Source organism: Octopus bimaculoides, chromosome 6 (assembly GCF_001194135.2).
Source record: "Octopus bimaculoides isolate UCB-OBI-ISO-001 chromosome 6, ASM119413v2, whole genome shotgun sequence".
Taxonomy (NCBI): domain Eukaryota; kingdom Metazoa; phylum Mollusca; class Cephalopoda; order Octopoda; family Octopodidae; genus Octopus; species Octopus bimaculoides.
Window position 1 is genome coordinate 22,522,194 of NC_068986.1, and position 19,801 is coordinate 22,541,994.

The 19,801-nt window shown below is 34.4% G+C and overlaps 1 protein-coding gene across 3 annotated transcripts in view; it reads left to right on the forward strand.

Annotated features, from left to right (window-relative positions):
• LOC106878026 (zinc finger CCHC domain-containing protein 2) overlaps positions 1 to 19,801 on the forward strand; it is a 153,269-nt gene that overhangs the window by 123,149 nt on the left and 10,319 nt on the right. For all 3 annotated transcript variants that reach the window (XM_052968640.1, XM_052968639.1, XM_014927106.2), the window contains 7 exons: positions 1,074 to 1,145; positions 4,872 to 4,935; positions 6,413 to 6,473; positions 10,502 to 10,614; positions 12,422 to 12,484; positions 14,531 to 14,609; positions 17,484 to 17,688. In XM_052968640.1, the coding sequence (XP_052824600.1) occupies positions 1,074 to 1,145; positions 4,872 to 4,935; positions 6,413 to 6,473; positions 10,502 to 10,614; positions 12,422 to 12,484; positions 14,531 to 14,609; positions 17,484 to 17,688 (657 nt within the window). The remainder of the gene's footprint in view (positions 1 to 1,073; positions 1,146 to 4,871; positions 4,936 to 6,412; positions 6,474 to 10,501; positions 10,615 to 12,421; positions 12,485 to 14,530; positions 14,610 to 17,483; positions 17,689 to 19,801) is intronic.

The following is a 19,801-nucleotide window of genomic DNA, read 5'->3' on the forward strand; positions in this document are numbered from 1 at the left end:
ATACATATATATATATATATATATATGTGAGTCTGTGTTTGTCCCCCCACCATCGCTTAACAACTGATGTTGGTGTGTTTATGTTCTCGTAACTTAGCAGTTCGGCAAAAGCGACTGATAGAATAAGTTCTGGAGTCAATTTGTTCAACTAAAGGCGGTGCTCCAGCATGGCTGCAGTCAAATGACTGAAACAATTAAAAGAATGAAAGAATATATATGCACACATACACACACACACACACACACACACACACACACACATGTATACAGGTGAAGGCTTGTTTGCATTATCAAGAAGTTCATTTTGCAATCAAATAGTATTTAAGTTCAGTTCCACTGCACAAAAAGTTTCTTTTATCCTAAGTTGACCAAACCCTTGTGAGTGAATTTGTGGTAGTCAGAAACTGAAAGAATTCTGTGTGTGTTTGTATGTTTGTGTCTATCTCCATGTCTTGATATTGTATGCTAATTGTAAACAAATGTTACCATTTTATACAAGAATTATCATTTGTTTGCAATATTCTGTGGAAAAATGCCTGCTAATGTACTGTTCATGTTCAAAGGGCTTGGGAAAAATCTTACCTCGCATGGAAACAGTTGAACATTAGTGACAGGAAGAGCATCCAGTTGTATAAAACCTCCCTCAGTAACTTTCCTCAAAACCAGTGGTTCCCAAACCTTTTCAGGCTGCTGTCCCCTTGGCACCCAGGCCACATTCCTAGCGTCCCCCACCACTCCCCACCACCACAAACATAGACCTCTTTCTGCAGTAAATTCAAATCACATTCAATTCACAAATAAAACTTAATCAAATTAGCCCGTAATTTTGTTGTTTTTGCATCCATTGTTCACCTGGATCTTTCCACTGCCCCCAAGGCGGCAGTACCGCCCACTTTGGGAACCACTGATCTAAACCATGCCACCATGGAAAAGGGGAATATTAAAGTTACAATGGTGGTGACAGCAGTGTAAATAAAACAGGAATTAGAAAATTTATTCAAAATAATCTGGACAAATATTTAAAAAAAAAAATTTTTTTTCGTTAATGTTTAATATGATGTATCTGTTTACAGGTGTCTTGGTCAAATGGTGAAACTACTGAAGTCTATAAAACATTTCAAGAAGTACTTGAATTCTCAAATAAGGTTTGTATACAATCATCTGATAATATATTTAACATAATTACATTATTATTTTGTTTTTAATAATTTTATTTTAGAATATATTTGTATGTTTTGAAATATTCTTATGAATTGTATAGTTTGTCCTAGTAGATTTGTATGAAGTTTTCAATATAAGTAGCTATAACTTCCACCTCATGTTCAAATAGCTGTTGTTAGTTGTAAAGATACTTGTCACTGCAATTTCAGAACTCTCTCTGAGTGGTTGGCGTTAGGAAGGGCATCCAGCTGTAGAAACTCTGCCAAATTAGACTGGAGCCTGGTGTTGCCATCCGGTTTCACCAGTCCTCAGTCAAATCGTCCAACCCATGCTAGCATGGAAGGCGGACGTTAAACGATGATGATGATGATGATGATGATGATTTTAGTATTGGAAAATGGACCTAAATTACCAAAACCCAGAAAACACACACACACACACACACACACACGTATGTGTTTGTATACACTCTCTCTCTCTCACACATATTTTGTGAGTATGTTTGAAGAAAGAAAAGAAAGAAAATGACCATCCCAAATATAACAACATATATATATATGTATATATATGTATTCATTTGTCAATAATTTTGCAACAATGAAGCAGATATTATTGTTTGGTAACAATAATGTTTTTCAAGCATAAAAAATCCCTAGAGCCCATCCTAGCTTCCATTTGAAGTCTTAAGAATTATAAGATATTTTTATGAAATACAGTAATGCCTCAATATATGAGTTAATTTCTTCCCAAAAATTGCTCATAAAGTGAAAACTCGTGAAAGAGAGCAATTATTTCCCATAGTGGCAATGTTATAAATCGTAATTTGTTCCCAGAAAGGTATTTTACCTATGAAATATATAATACTCATAAATAAATGGCAATAAAATAGTTGAATGTAAAGAATATTTTATGTAAAGTAAAAAGAATGTCAAGATCATTTATAATAATGAATATTAATTATTATAATCGTTTTCAGAATCACTTTCACTCGCACTAAACTTGTCCACACCATCACTTGTAGATGCAGTCACTGATTCACAAGCACTTGCAGAGGGACTTGGAGATTTCTTTTTAAAGAACAAGTCTAGAGTTGTCTGCTTAGAAGAAGCCTTTTTTTTTTCGTTCTCTATAAATTTCTTGATAACATGCAGAAGCATTTGTTATGGAAGTAGAAACTTTTGCACTTCGTTCAAAATTTGGATCTTGTGCTTGAAAGATAAAACTCATAAACCTGAGGTCTCGTAAAACAATTCCTCATAAAGTGAAGTATTACTGTATGCTGACATTTTTCTTCATTTGGCTGGTACAAAGAAAACAGTTGAGTCTTAATAAAATCTGGCCTAGTACATAAATTATTTACTTCACTTACTTTTCATGACCATGATTAGAGTGTTGGACTCCTGATCATAAGCTTGTAGTTTTGATTTCTGGACTGGGCATTGTATTGTGTTCTTGAGCAAAACACTTCATTTCACATTGCTCCAGTCCACTCAGCTGGTAAAAATGAGTAATCATGTGACGGATTGGTGACTGTTCAAGGAACAGGGAATATACATGCCACAGAAACCAACAATAACTGGCCCTATGAATCTTTATGACTTGGGAAGGATCTCTGTCTTTCATTACTGGCCTATCTTGTGTAAGGGCTTAAGGCTTGTAACAGCTATGATTGTTTGGGATAAGTGCAAAATGTGGCTTGGAAATTTTTCCTGAACAGATACCAACAAGGAAATTTAGATTAAAAAGCAAATCTGTGCAGGATGTTATATTTGAAAATCATACCGGAGTATTGGTTAAGATGGATGGATGGATGGATGTTGTGAACCTTTCAGATTTGTTATAAATGTAAAGGAAAGTAGTTTTAGTGTAAAATTGGGGTTCTTTTCTTTGTAATTAGCTGGGATTACTGTTAATGGAAATAGTTTTTGACTTGTCTTAATTGTTTCTGATTTTGACATGAGATCAGCACTTTTGAGGGAGGGGACCCCAGAACTATTGACCTCACAGGGATTAAAACCACAATTGAACTTGGGGTTTGAACTCAGAATGTAAAGAACTGAAAGAAATACCTCATGTTACTTTTTTTTGCCAGTGATGTAAAGATTCTTCAAATGGAAAATGTTTAGTTCCTGCTAAAGCATCATATCCTTTAAAAATAGTTAATCCTTAAATTTCTTGGGAAAAGAATTGTTTTTTGTTTCGTTTATGCTCTCTCAAAATCACATCTTACCATCCTTAAGAAAGGAAAAACATATTGAACAGTGTAGTCCTAGATACACTATACTTTTATGTGTCCTTCGTTCAGTTGGGCTCCTTCTTAGGCTGTTAAGTGATAAATTTGAAAGTTTTAAGGAATAATGTTAAAAGAACAATTGCTTGCAATTGAACTTTTAAGTCACTGGTGAGTTATGCTTAAAAATTAAGTTGCTCTATAAATGGAATAATTGAAATTCAATAGCTTGTTTACTATGCTATTATTTGTCACAAAATGAACTGTTGCTTCTGTTGCTTAACTTTCATGACAAGTTAATGGAAATTTCAATTTGAAATACTTGAAATATTTTAGTAAGGTGGGTTAAAGAAAAATTTAGTCCATGAGAAATGATAATAAATCTCATTGTTGAATCACTGTTAAAAATGTTTAAATTTTAGTGTATTTAACTATCATGTAAATATTTCTTGTGACAGAGAACAGTATATTTGATAAATTAAACTAGAATAAGCACAAATTTATGTTTATAAACTGATGTATTACATGTGATATGATCATGTGGTGAGGACAGAAGATTTGAATCTCAGATTAGAATTGGTAGTAAAATATCAATTTTCTTTGGCTTTAAACATGAAATAGATTTTGTGTATTTTTATCAGAAAACCTGTTATTCTCATGAAGTAGATAAGGAATGGTTGAAATAGTGGGCATCTATATACTAAATCTGTATTAATCATGCTTGCACTGCAAATTAGATGTAACACATTAGCCACAGTTAATTTGATAATACATTTTAAGTTCAACACCAACTTGTCTCACTTTCTTTAATTTCATAAATGCAGCTCATAAATAATTGTCCGGTTTCATGTTGAATCCTTTTCCTTCTTGTCACATGATGTGAAATGCTGCATTTCCTTATATTTTAATGCCCTTTTGTTTTATTTACTTCTGTCTAAATCAATATTTGCTTGTATTTAGCACAAGCCTAATTTTGTTTTGTCAGTCTGTTTTCATTTGATTTAGATTAGAATGGTGTTCATTCTCTCAGTGTCTTTAAAATGAAAATTTGGGTCGTAGACCTGATCCATTGCCTAGCTTAACAATACCTGTTCCTTGAGTACCTATTTCACAATACACCCTTTTTCTAGTATCTAAGCTAGGTCTTTTGTTGGTGGGTAACTTCACACCTGTCTCTGAGACACTGAGAGAAGTCATAGGTGCTACCTTATAATCTAAAATTATTGTATAATCTTAGTAGACTATTTTCCCCAGCTTGTTAATTAGGATTCTACAAAATTCCATTTGTTCTTACATTTGTTATATTAATTGGGTCTTGAAACCAAAGACCATTCTTATATAGTAGAATTGTTTAGTTTGGAAATGAATTTTTAATTTATTCTAATTTTCTTTGTATATCATTTTTGTTAAAAGAAAAGCATCATTTTATCTTTATAATGCAAGTTATATTACATTGATAAGGTTTCTTTTTATGTTTCAGTTTTCACGAATAATTGATGATGTTAATGTGTACAAACAAGATCGAAGGATTCCTTTTCTTCAAAGTAAGCATTCTTTTCTATTTCTTCCCTCATTAGAGAATTAATTGTGCTTAATGATATGAGTATATCAAGCTACTAACTCCATTAGATATTTCAAAAATAATCTGCATGCTATTTCCAGTTTTAAAACTTTATACTTCATATCAGTTGAATGTAAAGATTTTCTTGTTTATAGAAATAAAGGGCTTAAGAATTCAGTCATATCGAAGAAAGTTGGTGGGTTAGAATGTAGTATCTGACTATAACAAAACACAGTAACGCAGATACTATATTTCTGATGACATGGCTGAAAGAGAAAGATTTGTAACTAAAGTGGTACCTTACATTTATTGATTTAAGAACTGCTATTGACAGGAGTTCCAAGTACTGTAAGCTGGTGAGCAAAGGAAATTTAGGTGTTGATTAATTCATCATGTGTATGAGATGTAATGCAAGTTCAGCAAAGAGTTAAAAGTACAAAGTGGGGTACAAAAAGTGGTCCTTTTCATTTTAGTTCTTGAAACCATTGCAAAATCAGTTAATGACCAGATGTTAACAGAAGTGTCTACATATAAGTTTTTTGAATTGTATGCATTCTATACAGGTTCTTTGAATGAATTCAGTTGTGAAATAAGTTTTAAGTGTAGACAACAGATGTATGTAAAACGGAATGAAGATACAATTTACCTGGAGTAAAGTATTAGTAATAAAAGCTTCCATAGCTCAACAGTAATAAAAAAAAAAAAAAAGAATATAGACAGATAGATAGTTTGCAAGAAAGGGTAGAGAGAAATTCAGCACTGTAGCTCAGAGATCAACAAAATTTTTAATTGCATTTTCTGCTAATTCCAACAAAGTCTGTCTGACCCATACAAACATGGAAAAGTGGACATTACAGATTGGATATGCCATTCATCTTGGTTTTTGTCATTTCAACTGTAAGGAAAAGCATCATGAGATCTAATCTCACCATCTCTCACATTTCCACCTTATTGCATAGTTTAAGAAAGAATAGTCTTTTGTCAGCTTTTCTGGGCTTTTAAGGTGATGCATGGTGAAAGTGTGATACGGTTGATATTTATTTCTGTATTATGAAATGAGGGTGACACTAAGAGAGTACCATTCTGGCCCAAATGTCGAATGCTTTCAGTTGATTCATTGAACTAAGTATGCCATGAATTCTGAGTAACTGAACATAAATGAAATATGTGTCTGATGTAAATGCAGTCAGACCGTGACAGATAGGGATAGTGGTAGGAATAGAGTGTGACATGTAGGGGAGAAAAAAGGTGCACACTGACCAAAGATATGAGGCAAAGGTAGGCTCACTGAAGACTGAGAAATGGTGGTAAGATAGGAACAAAGATGTTCTACATACGAAATTACACTGGGCTGGGACATTTACAAACTTTAAAATATAGAACTGTTTAATCTCTGCCAACGTGGAATAGTTTTTAAAAACAATGATTTTTACATGCTAATTTTTTTCTTCTCTTTTTAGATTTTTACAAAGAAGAACATGTAGAGGATGTTAATCTACAAAATATATCTCATTATGTAGGGTAAGTGTTTGTACAAAATTCAAATATATAATTCTATTCACCTCTTCCCCCCAAAAACATCATAGGTACAAGCATGGCTGTGTGGTTAAGAAGCTTGCTTTGTAACAATATATGTTCAGGTTCAACTCTACTGCATGGCACCTTGGGCATGTGTCTTCTATTATAGCCCTGAACCGACAATGCCTTGCAAGTGAATTTATTAAACAGAAACAGTCTGAAAGTCCATTGTATATATGTATGTACGTGTTTGTGCGTTTTAGTCCCCTATCACTGCTTGGCAGCTAGTGTTGGTTTGTTTACATCCCCATAACTTAGTGGTTTGACAAAAGAGATAAAATAAGTACCAGACTTAAAAAATAACCACTGGGATAGATTCGTTTGACCAACCCTTTGAGGCTGTGCCCCACCTTGGCTTTAATTCAAAGAGTGAAACACATAAATGAAGAATTATCTATCCATTAGCTTAAAGCTAACTTGCAAAAAGTCCCAAATGTCACTGTGCAGGTTTTTCTATTAGAAAGTTGTGTTGTGGGAAAGCTGTCCAAAAGTTCTAACTCATGCCAACATAAAACTGTTATGGGAGTAATTTTCAATCAATATATTCATGTAACAGGAACTGAAATTGTTTGTACAGTGTGTGTCAAGTGGAGCCGTATTTGCCATTGTGTATTATAAGGCAAAGCAGAAACATTAACATCACTTGACATCATTTGCTCATACACTTTATCTGGCTGACCTGAAATATCATGTTTTATTTTTGCCACCCATTTTTATCCTTTTCAAACTTGACCCCATATATAAAGGGTCAAGTCTTTATTGTTGTGCTACACAGGTTATGTAGTCAAGTGGTCACAATAGTTTTATATCTCTAATGTGATTGTTTCAGAAATTGGGTTAAGAGAGAAATAGTCTGCTATCTGGATAAAGTTGGTAGGGTGTGGTTTGAGGGAGCTTTGGCTGGTATTTCTTGTGTGTCAAGTGACTACGTAAAAGTATATTCATTGGCTCAAATGGCATTCGTTTTTACTAATGTTTAGATACTAAGCATCATGGCCTAGTACTTAGGGTGTTGCACTCATGATCCTGAGAATGTGGTTTTGATTCCTGGATCAGGCAATGTGTTGTGTTCTTAAGCAAAATACTTCATTTTACATTGCTCCAATCCACTCATCTGTAATGAATAACTCTGTAGCACATTGGCGCCCCATTCAGAGGGGACTGTTGTGATCTCAGTCACTAATATGCTGTGGAAACCAGGTAACTGGCCCTATCAGTTCTAGAACTCAAGACAGGAATGTCCCAGGTGTTGTTGTTGTTGTTGATGATGATGATTAAATACTAAATGGGTTTCAATATTTCTTGCCCTCTAAAATGATTGCACTGCTGATAAATTTGCTGTCCATGTTGCTATGATTTCATAGAACATTCTGGGGTAGTGTTTTATGGATGAATGTCCTTTCTGACACCATGCTTTTTAGTCCCCGCATTCAATATGCAGAGATATGTATCTATTTAAAGCCTGAGACACATGCGATTAAAAGAAATATGTGGAGACAAGCATGATTAAATTTTGAAGCAAGCATTGAAATCTGCTTGTACAATATCTCTATATCTGCATGAACCAGATTGATTAAATCTAGTTATTTTATATTTGTCATGTGTAGTATATCTTATTTAAGATAGCATTCCTGGTTCATTGTTAATTGGTGGTTTGGGAAGTATATACAACTTCAAAACACTTGCTCCATCAATTTTTTCTTTTTGTTTTTTTTTGTGAACTGGAAAAATTGTACCTATTTTTATATTGTGCACAGATGACAAGTGTAGTCAACTAACATGTTTTGTTAACTTATTCTCGAAATAGTATGATGTTTTCATCAATACATCATGTCTTCGATGTCCTTCAATTTTTTTCAACTGTGGCTATGTGGTTAAGAAGTTTGCTTCTCAACTACATGGTTTTGGGTTCAGTCCCACTCTATGGCAGATTGAGCAAATGTTTTTTATTATAGCCAAAAGCCAACCAAAGCATTGGTTGATGGAAACTGAAAGAAGCCCACCATATTTATGAGTGTGTGTGTGAGAAAGAGAAAGAGAGAATGTGTATATCTGTCGCCTTTGTCTAAACATCAAATGATTGTTGTTAATGAATATCGTCCATTTCCAATATTCTGTGAAAACTTATCTGGCAAATATTACCTTGCTTCAAACCAAAAGAGCTGATGTCCAGAAAGGTATTTGGCTGTATAACATCTGACTCAGTAAACTTCATCAGGCCCATTCCAGCATGGAAAAGTGGATGTTAAAATGATGATGATAAGAAAGCATGTAGAAAGAATAACAGAAAAGAATGTGAAAATATTTTGTTAGGAGATATTGGGTTATAAACAAAGACTTTTATTTTCATTATTCATGTTAAAGACAAGTTACCTAGATATCTATCTCTTACTGCACTATTGACAACAGTATAAGCAGTTAGTTATGTGAAAATGGCTCACCTAGAGACTGTTCCATCAAGAATTACCAGCTTGTTATAGTATTTAACCCTGTAGCATTTAAATCAGCCATATCTGGCTCAAATATTCAACCTGTTTTATGTTCAAGTCAGCCAGATCCAGCCTCTCACACCTACCCTATAATGTCATTCTAAAAGTAAAACATTGCATTATCAAAATCTCAGAGCTACGAGCCTATGCATTATTCAAAACAATCTGAATAAATAAGCATTACATTTGACAGAGTCATCAGAATGCTAAAGAATTAAACATAGATAATACAAAAATCTTGACTGTAAAGCTGTTGATACCATTTGTTTTTCATATTGGGCTCAATTCTATAGTGTAAATCTTCTGACATAGTGTTAGGACAGCCTGAGATTTGTGAGTGAAATTAGGTAGATGGAAACTGTAACAACCTATAGATTGAACTGTACTTGTTGGCTGGTAGACATAATCTGTTATGAAGTTTAGCAACACTATCTGGTTCTTGATCACTTTTATGATTACTTTGTTGCAAGTATTTGTACCAAGTCTCATGGCATCTGGGAGAACCCATGAATTGTGGTTTTTTCCCACCTTTTCTCCATTTATCACAGAAACCTTGAGAAATGTCATCAAGACTGTCTTAACTAAGACCATTAAAAGAAAAAGAACCAAAACAAAAACTAAAACGTTCCTGTCTTTCAAGCTTTGTATTTTATCAGCTAATGATTGGATATCCTTTCTAATGTCAGCTATTTAATTGTATAGTGAGTGCTAACCTACATTTTTTTTTACTCTACTCAATAGATTGTTATTGTTTAGAGTGAAGACAAGCCTGCTGGGTCATAGCAATGATCTAAGGTATTCAAGGCATAACCATCCTACCTTATAATGACTACATTATCATATATGTCCTTTTTGTTAAAGATAGTAGGATGAGATTTAAAGATGCTTTGGCTGGTATTTCTAACAAACTGAGTAACTATGTAGAGACTTTCTCCTTGGTTTGAGTAAGTTAACTGAAATATATTACATGACTTGCTCAAGGTTACAATGTTTTGGCTGTAATATGTTTTTCTTCAATTCCATATCTTAATATTTAAACCCTGGTGTAAAATTTCAAAAGGCTACTTCTATAATACAGACTTTCTTTTTTTCATATGCTGGCACAAGTTCAATTGTTGTTAAATAAGGATTATATATAAAGACTGGCCCCCGTGCCAGTGGCACGTAAAAAGCACTATCTGAATGTGATCAATACCAGGTCCACCTGACTGGCCTTCGTGCTGGTGGCACGTAAAAAGCACCCACTACACTCTCGGAGTGGTTGGCATCAGGAAGGACATCCAGCTGTAGAAACATTGCCAGACCAGATTGGAGCCTGGTGCAGCCACTGGCTCTCCAGACCTCAGTCAAACCGTCCAACCCATACCAGCATGGAAAACAGAGTTAAATGATGATGATGATGTTTCTTAATAAGTGTAATTATGAACTTCTATCATACTTTTTATTTTGTATACTAATCTTGTTGTAATTTTTTTTTAACAGACAATTGGAAAAACTCCCCTCAAAGTTTTTAGAATGTGATCATCTAGTCAAATTTTTTGCTCCATCAGATTCAAATGGATCCTCTACTTTCCGGTCAACTGATTTTCATTCAGGTTTGTCAACATAATGTCTTTTTAAGTAATCCCTTTGCATGAAATTTTGAAACATATTTCCTTAAAACAAAACTTTTTGAAAGCTGTACAATCTGATACCTCTTTCAGGTATCCGAATAATAATCCTTTTTACTTATAAGCACATGGCTGAAAATTTTGGGGGAGGGGGCCCAGTTGATTACATTGATCCCTGTGTTCAACTGTTACTTAATTTATTAACCCTGAAAGGATGAAAGACAAGGTTGACTTTGGCAGATTTTGAACTCAGAACATAAAGATGGACAAAGTGCTGCTAAGCATTTTGCCTGGCATACTAATGATTCTGCCAGCTTGCTGCCTTAGGTATCCAAATAATAATAAAAATAATATTGTGAGGAAATACTTGAATATTACTAAAGACCTCTGCAATGAAGGCACTCATATAAAGGCACTCCTTCACTTACCATTTCCTCAAAGAAGAAACCATCTCTCACAACTTCTACATCATTACTCTCACAATCCAAGTCAGTTGTTATTTGAAGTTACTGCCCTCTTGGACATGTCAAGAAGTGTGTTTCTATTTTGGCAGGTTTTTATAGTTGGATGCCCTTCATAATGCCAAACACTCAAGAGTGTACTGAGTACACTTCATTGTGGTACTAAGCATTGGAGAGGTTACCTTGCCTCCACAAGAATTCTGAATACCTTCCGTGTCCCTTCATCCAAGGCAGACTTATCAAGAGAATGACAGGGGGAAGAGTAAGAGGAGAGAAGTAAAATGTTGCATAAAAGAAGAAAGCACAATATCTCATCCGAAAGGAATATTTAAAAAAACCAAAACATATCAACCAGATTATGGCTAGGAGAAAGCAGTTTACCCAAAGTGGCCACCTTCAGCTTCCACTATGGCCTCAAGGCAGCTCCAGAACCTGGTGTATGCATTCCTCACTGTGTTTATGGGAAAATCTTCAAACACATCCTTGGTCTTAGCATTGTAGGAAAAGTGCTTGGTGTCTTTCTCAACTTCACCTCACACATAGTAATCTATGGGATTACAACAGGGGGAATTAGGAGGCTAGAAACTAGGGTGGATGAAGTTGTAAAAATCCTCTGACAACCACTTATGATTCCTTCCAGAGGTGTGGTAAGCATCTGAATCGTGTTATCAGACACATGGCTTTCCAGGAGCAGCCCTCTCCAGCCAGAGTTTGACCACAACCTCCAGTAGCTTCACATAGCTGTCTGAGAATGGGCTTTGTTAAAAAATGTGGGGATGAATTCTGGCATGCGGATGCTATCAAAATGCTTGCCGTATTCCTTCTTGCTGGCCATGGCTTTATAATATGTTTTAGCTGTCCATATCACATCTTACAGCATTTACAGTGTTCATAGAGCATTTAACAGCAGTCATGATGTCAGTATTTTGATACCTGGTGTGAATCATTATGATACAGTTAACTCTTTTACTCTTTTCCAATATTCAGATGGCTTCCGGTACTTTATGTCAGCTTTTTTTCAACTGTAACTTTAATCTTTATCCTCCATAATGCCATTGACTGTTCACCAATACATCAAACTGTTCCTGCAAAAAGGAGACAAAAAGTCATCAAATTTAGCCCTGTATATCTTAATTGCTCTTCTAGATGGATTGCTTATGTTGTGGCTTGAGGAGTTTAATGTCACTTCTGTATATTGTTTCTTTTTTTGATATGGTTTTAGCCCATGGACTTTAACCATGTCACCTGTTAAAAAGTGTTAAGAATGTTCAGTTATAAAAATGCTTATCCAATAAATATTTTTTTAATTGAGATTTTATTTTTAATTCCAGCTAATGAACAACCTGTGATATCTCCATACAATCAGAAGTCTTTCAACACCGTATCTCCCTCAGGTAAGAAATATCTTTTATGTTTTGAATCTTGGGTATTTTCAATACTTTTTTCTCTTCATTAGTTTAAACAGCTGATTTTTTTTGTCTCTGTGCATTATATATTTTGAATACATTTTAAATTTACTGTAATTATGGAATACTTCTATTTGCTTTTCACTCTTTCTTCCCAACAAACATTTGTAATTAATTTTAATTAAAGTAATTTCTGGTAGCTCATTTGTTGTACTTATTAAAAAAAACATAATTTTGTAATCATTAATGATTTATTGACTAGTAGATCTAGTATTGTTTTCTGTTTCTGAAAAAAGAAAAGAGTGAAAAAAAAATCCCTTTCTTTAATTTATCACCTAAATTAATATCAAAATGAATTGAGGGAGGTAAAATTAAAAGCTTGTTCATGACTAGAATGGTATGATTGAGCTCAGCTGTTTTGGTGTTAGAAAATAATTTATTAATTTGTCATTTTTCTAAGTTAAGACTGTAAAGGAACACATGTAAGTGTTCTGTGCCTGTGCAAGTCATCATCATCATCATCAATATTTAATGTCTGTTGTCCATGTTGGCATGGGTTGGACAGTTTGACCAGGGTTGGCAAGCTGAGGGGCTGCTCCAGACACCAGTCTGATTTGACATGGTTTCTATGGCTGGATGCCCTTCTTAATGCCAGTGCATATATACATATATAGTTTTACTTCTTCATATGAGTTAGACTCCTTAGGTGTTCAACAGCAATCATGTTTTCACAACTAAGATCAGCTCTTTATGTTACTCTATACTTTTTCAGTTTCTCCACTGGTTCATGCCTAATAAATATTCATAATAGGCATTTTATGAAGAACATCTATTAATTTCCATTTGGTGGAACATTTCATATTAAGTTCACATTGTAATTAGTGGTAGGGTACCTGTGAATGGTTATTTGTGCAGTTTTCTCCATTTTAAGTTCTCTGATAAGGAGGGATATTAATTTTGAGGAGCTCATCTGTCGTTTCCTTCTGTACCTTGACAACCAGCATATGCATCTTCAGACCAGTTGATTTCTTGTGGTAACTTTGTTACTAGAACAGTCAGTCATTAACCAGTCTTGTCCCATGGTACAAAGGCAAAGTAATAATAGCAATAATTATTTTAGCTTTTAGCTTGATATCTGGATCAATGTTACTGCATATCTTGGACTAAATAGACATCAGAAATTGATTCTTTCACAGTAATTTGTGGAGGAATTTATATTAATTTTGAAAAGTAGAATTTCTATATGTGTAGCAGAAGTATCATCTAAATGGTTGTTTAACTCTCCACCATACATCTTCAGCTTTAGAATGCAATTTTGCTCTGTCAAACATGTAGGTGAATCCATTTTCATTAATACATCCTCAGCCATTTGTGTGCACAAATAAAGGATATTTAGTAACAAAATATACAAAAAAATGACAGGTGAACATGACACTTGTAGCAGTGCACATGCAGCAAAAACCTCTCAGATATCATATGCTGGCAGAATCAGTTGCACTCTCTGTAACAAAATAAGTAATTTGGTAGTATGAATTTTTGAATTTAAAAATATGCAGAATAAAAACCAGTTTTCCACTTCTTAGCACCCAACATTTGTCTTCAAATGGGTTTTGTGCCCAGATGGCAGCACCACAATGTATCTCACTTGTTCATGAATGTAATGGGAATTCTAATTGCATACACTTTATACAAAACATTTTTAGTCCCAGTGTGTCCTTGTGAGGTCCCTTTTCCTTTGCTATTATAATAAAGAAATGTTTTACTCTTTGGTCATAATCATGTACCTTTTCAGTGCTTCTTTTATTTGTTAAAGATTGGTTCTATAATTAGAACCAGTAATGTGTAATTACTTGGAGATAACAGTGTTAGAGATTCATGTACAGGGCTGAAATGTAAAGATCCTTGGTAAATATTTTTGAAAACCTGAGATTATTATTTTGCTTTTTTTATACTGAAATAAAGTAATATTTTTATTAAAGACTTTTTATTATTTCTTGATAGAAGTTTTAAAATGTATATGTGTAACTTTTTCAGGGGAACTCGGTAATCGACAGCATCATCAATCTACATATTACAATCCACATCATTCTCAATTACCATCAAATAATTACAGGTAATAATTTCTTTCGTTACCATTCTGCTTTTTAACTCTTTACATCGTATTTTTTCTGTGAACTGCTCAGCCATGAAAGCTGAGTGTGTAATCTGTTAGATTATGTGGCTTATCCCATAGTACATCACAGTGGCTGATATAAGATTTGAACTTTGCAACCATTGTCTCTTTCTGTTGGAAGTCCTTATTCTAAGTCAGTATATATAAAATATGTTTAAAACGGTGTTCACATTTTGCTTCAGTTGCCTTACTTTTTTCCAAAATTTTTCTTTGAAATTCAGCCATAAAAGCTTGTTAAAATCTTCCCTGAAAAAGTGGTGAGCTGGCAGAATTGTTACAATACCGGACAAAATGCTCAGCAGCATTTCAGCTGTCTTTACATTCTGAGTTCAAATTCCACCTATGTTGACTTTGCATTCCATCTTTAATAAGTACTAGTCAAGGTTGACTTTGCCTTTCATCCTTTCAGGGTCGATAAATTAAGTACCAGTTGTGTACTGGGGTCGATGTAATTGACTAGCCCTAAATTTCAGGCCTTGTGCCTAGAGTAGAAAAGAAGAAGTACCAGTCAAATACTAGGGTGAATGTAATACACTTAACCTCTCCCCTGAAATTGCTGGCCTTGTGTCAAAAATTTGGAACCAATGTCTTCTCTGAAAACAAAATAAAGTTCATGTTAAGATTCGATGAACTTGTAGAGTGCAAGATGATGATTCTTGTTATGGAGAGTAACTAATGAAAACATTTGAACTTGATAATATGGTCGATAGTACAGCACCTTAACCTCAAAGCTGTTAGTAAAATCTAGTTATTTAATTGTGTATATAATCAAGTATTAAGAAAGTTTCTCACAAGTAACCAAAGTTGATGAAAAAGGAATTGACTTTCTTGCATCCATATTCAAGTTTTTTTTATGGTGAATGGATGTAATTTCAGTGACAATTAAACCATTTGTTATGTAAGCAACTCTTTGGTACAATAAAAAGACATAATATCAAATGATGTTTATTACGTTCCAACTTTTAATAGTACAAATGTAGTCGATAGGTTCTGTTACTAATTGACTAATTAGTGCTAGAAATGGTTATAATGAATGCATAATAGTTATAGCAAGGAAAAGAATGAAAGAAGCTCAAGGAATATTGCTCCTATTGTTAATAGAAGTTTCATTCTCCATGCAAAAGGTATGTATGGAATATCTGTAAGTGGTGAGGCATACTAATGAAACACGAGCATTGAATTTGGAGGATCTGTGGAAACTGAATAGAAATAAATTTGTGGTTATGATTTGTTGAATGCATAACATGTATGTAAGGCAAAGGCACATTTGAACTGAGATCAGAAGGGCTGATAATTAAGAATGTCAATCTCTGCATGTAGGAGAGATAACTGTGTGTGTGTGTGTGTGAAAATGCAATGTGAAAAGGCAAAGAGCACTATGTGCCAACAGTGTTAGGTACCTGAGCAAGACAATTAAAAAAAATACAAGGATTAAATGATGGGATGACCCAATTTTTAGATATTGAGTGTCATTAATGAGATGATACAGGACCGAGGAGAAAAATGGAAAATAAAAATGGGTATTGAATCAGCAGTGATGAAGATATTACAGAAGATTGTCAAGTTAGGAATTTTATGGTATCAATTTTATTTAAGAAGAGAGGAAAATGTTTTCAATGTATTTTTAGTATCTATGACAAAAGCTCTCTTTGAATCTGTAATGACCTAAAACTTAAGTAAGATGTATTTATTGCTCTGTATGCTTCAATTATATTAATTTTACTCCTTATGGACTGATGTTGAATATATTGTTCCAATGTAAATAGAAGCATCTTCTCTAACAACTCTAGATTTATAGAACCATCACACCTCTGCCAGCATAAAAATATGGTTATTTTTTTTTTTATCTACTCAGATGTGTTTAATATTTTGATGATACTAAATCACTAATTCTTTTATAGTAATCAGGTTATATTAGCAGGAGCCATTAGAAAAATAAAGAAAAACTAGGGTTACTGAGAAGATGAACATTTGGCATTGAAGATTAGTAATTGTTATTTTACTGTCAATGACTACATTCTCCAATATACAATCATAACATTAAGAAAGGAAATAATGAAATATCGTTGATAAACAGAACAGAAATTATTCTTAAATTCTCTTGTGGCAATAGAATTTGAAAGTGATTCAACCAATTTATTTTGCTATTGTTGAGATAAATTTAGATTTATTGATGAATATTTTCTTAATCAAATAGGCTTGCCAATCAACTTTATCTTAAAAAGCATGTTTTTTTTTTTAAAGTTTTTTTGTTTTATAATTTTTTCTTTTATAGTTGAAACACCCTACCTTCATATACACACTCACACAGATATTCTATTAATAAATAATTAAAATATCATTTGCTTGATTATTTACAGAAGAGTGAATGTTTTGGTGAATAACACTTATCTGTTTTCAGATTCAGTTTTGTACTTGAGCTGAATTTTTTTCATTTTTAAAAACATTTCTCACATAGAATAAATATAGATTTTCCTATTATAGCTTTATCTTTTCACTGATAACGTTGACACAATGATTATTCAATTAATATCCTTTATCTCCTTCCTACTGTTAATTTAGCCACATCCTAAAAGTGGCACCTATTTCAGCCAGGGAGATATTGTTGGTTTTGTTAGCATGGTGAAAATGTAAAGAGTTTTGAAAATTTGGGATATAACACAGATAAATATTATTTGTTTATGCTGTGAATCATTTAATCTTGAAATGTAAATTGTTGCAATATATGTCTTCGTTTATAATTTGTATAATTATAGCTTATTTTAACGTGTTCATTGTCTTGTTTCAATATTAATTCAACTATGATTATTGCAGTAACAATAGGACTGTCTTGATGAATAACCAGCTGAATGCTCCCTGCCAGGGTATCTCTCCAATGTATTCCCCTTCATCATCACCCCCACCTGTGGTTGCAACATTGCACTCATCACTGCAGCAGTCCAACAGCCGGTCAGGCTCTCCTGCTAGTGTAGATGGTAGTTCTTCAATAAACTCCAAACACACAAGTTTTGAGCCAGAGGTAAGTGATCACTATTTTGAAAGCAATGGTTTTTTTAAAAACAGCCTGTTCATATCCTTTTGTAAAAGATTTGATTATAGCTTTTCATCTTCCTAAAATCAAAGGAAATTTGATTTGTAAGAGAAAACAAAATGTAATTTTCAATTTTCAATTCCTTCCATTTTTCATTCTACTGGTAGACCATTTTCTTGATACAATTGCTTCTTATCTCAATATCACTGTCACCGTCTATGCAGACTTAAGTTGGATTACTTAACAGGATCTTCGGCTCCAATGTCTACTTTGGCATAGTTTCTACGATTGGATGCCTTTTCTAATGTCAGCTATTTCACAGAGTGCATCAAGTGCTTTTTTTGTGGCATTGGCATCAGTGAAGAAGGAAAAGAACATGTATGTGTGAGTGTATATCATCATCATTTAGCATCCGCTTTCCATGCTGGCATAGATTAGCCGACTTGAACTGAAACTGGTAAGCTGGAGAGCTGCACCAAGTTCCAGTCTGATTTGACATGGTTTCTATGGCTGGATGCCCTTCTTAACACCAACCACTCTGAGAGTGTAAAGGGTGCTTTTCATGTGCCATTTACATGACACAGGCAACAGCAACGACTACAATTTCACTTGGCTTGGCGAGTTTTCTCAAGCACAGCATGTTGCCATAATCTCAGTCACTTGTCACTGCCTTTATGAGGCCCAACATTCAAAGGGTGCTTTTTATGTGCCACCAACACAGGTGCCTGTCACATAACACTGGCATTGGCAATGACTACGGCTTCACTTGGCTTGACAGTCTTCTCAAGCATGACATATCGCCAAAGGTCTTGGTCACTTGCTATTGCCTCTTTGAGGCCCAACATTCAAAGATCATGCTTCGTCACATTGTTCCATATTTTCCTGGGTCTACCTCTTCCACAGGTTCCCTCCACAGTTAGAGATCAGCACTTTTTTTATACAGTTGTCCTCATCTATATGCATTACATGCCCATACCAGCGCAGTCGTCTCTCTTGCACACCACATCTGATGCTTCTTATGCCCAGCTTTTTTCTCAAGATACTTACACTGTCATACATGCACATTGACACTGCACATCCAGCCTACGCATGTCCTCAACAGTCACAGCCCATGTTTCACTGCCATGTAGCATAGCTTTTCACACTCATGCGTCATAAAATCTTTTCACTCTGAGGGAGAGGCCCTTTATTACCAACAGAGGTAGGAGCTCTCTGAACTTTGCCCAGCCTATTCTTATTCTAGCAGCTACTTTCTTGGAGCATCCACCTCCACTACTGACTTTGCCATGTAGATAATGGAAGCTATCAACTACTTCTGGCTTTCCCTCCTGGTGTTGGATGGAGCCTATTTTCTGTACATTTTTAGTGTCTATTTGTACCTGTGCACCTTCCACACACAAAGACTATTTTCCCTGTTAATCTTCCTTGATATTGCTGCACCTGTTATGTGACCAGAGCTTACACCAGGTACATCTTATTGACTTTCTACTTATGCCCTTTCCACAGATTGAACAGGGCCATCTACTTGAAGGGATTTGTGATTTGTCCACTTTCCTACTTACTAAGACTTTGGTTTTTGTTAGATTAAATCTAAGGCTCTTTGATTCTTGACTTTGCTTCTCCGCCTGAAATTTCTTCTCTAGTTCTGGAAGTGATTTGGCTATGAGAACAAGGTCATCAGCATAGAGGAGCTTCCAGGGACAGTCTATCTTAAATGCCCTTGTTATTGCCAGGAGGACTATGATGAACAAGAAGGGGCTGAGGACTGATCCTTGGTGAACCCCTACTTTTACCCAGCAGCTCATATATATATATACACACACACACTTGCAAGAATACACACATAAATGCTAAATAAGGTGGGAAAATTGGTACTCAAATACTGAAGGTAGAGTAATATGCTTTTTTATTAAAGCTGCAAAAACATCACAAAGCTGTTACTCAGAGTTTCACGTTTCCATTTGTGTTGGAGGCATGATAAAATGTATCAAGTGCACTCTGTAAAGTGGCTGGTGATAGGCAGGATAGTTCATGATGGAATACCTGCTAAACTGGAATGTATGAAAATTGGGTGCTTTTTTTTTTTTTTTTTTTTTTTTTT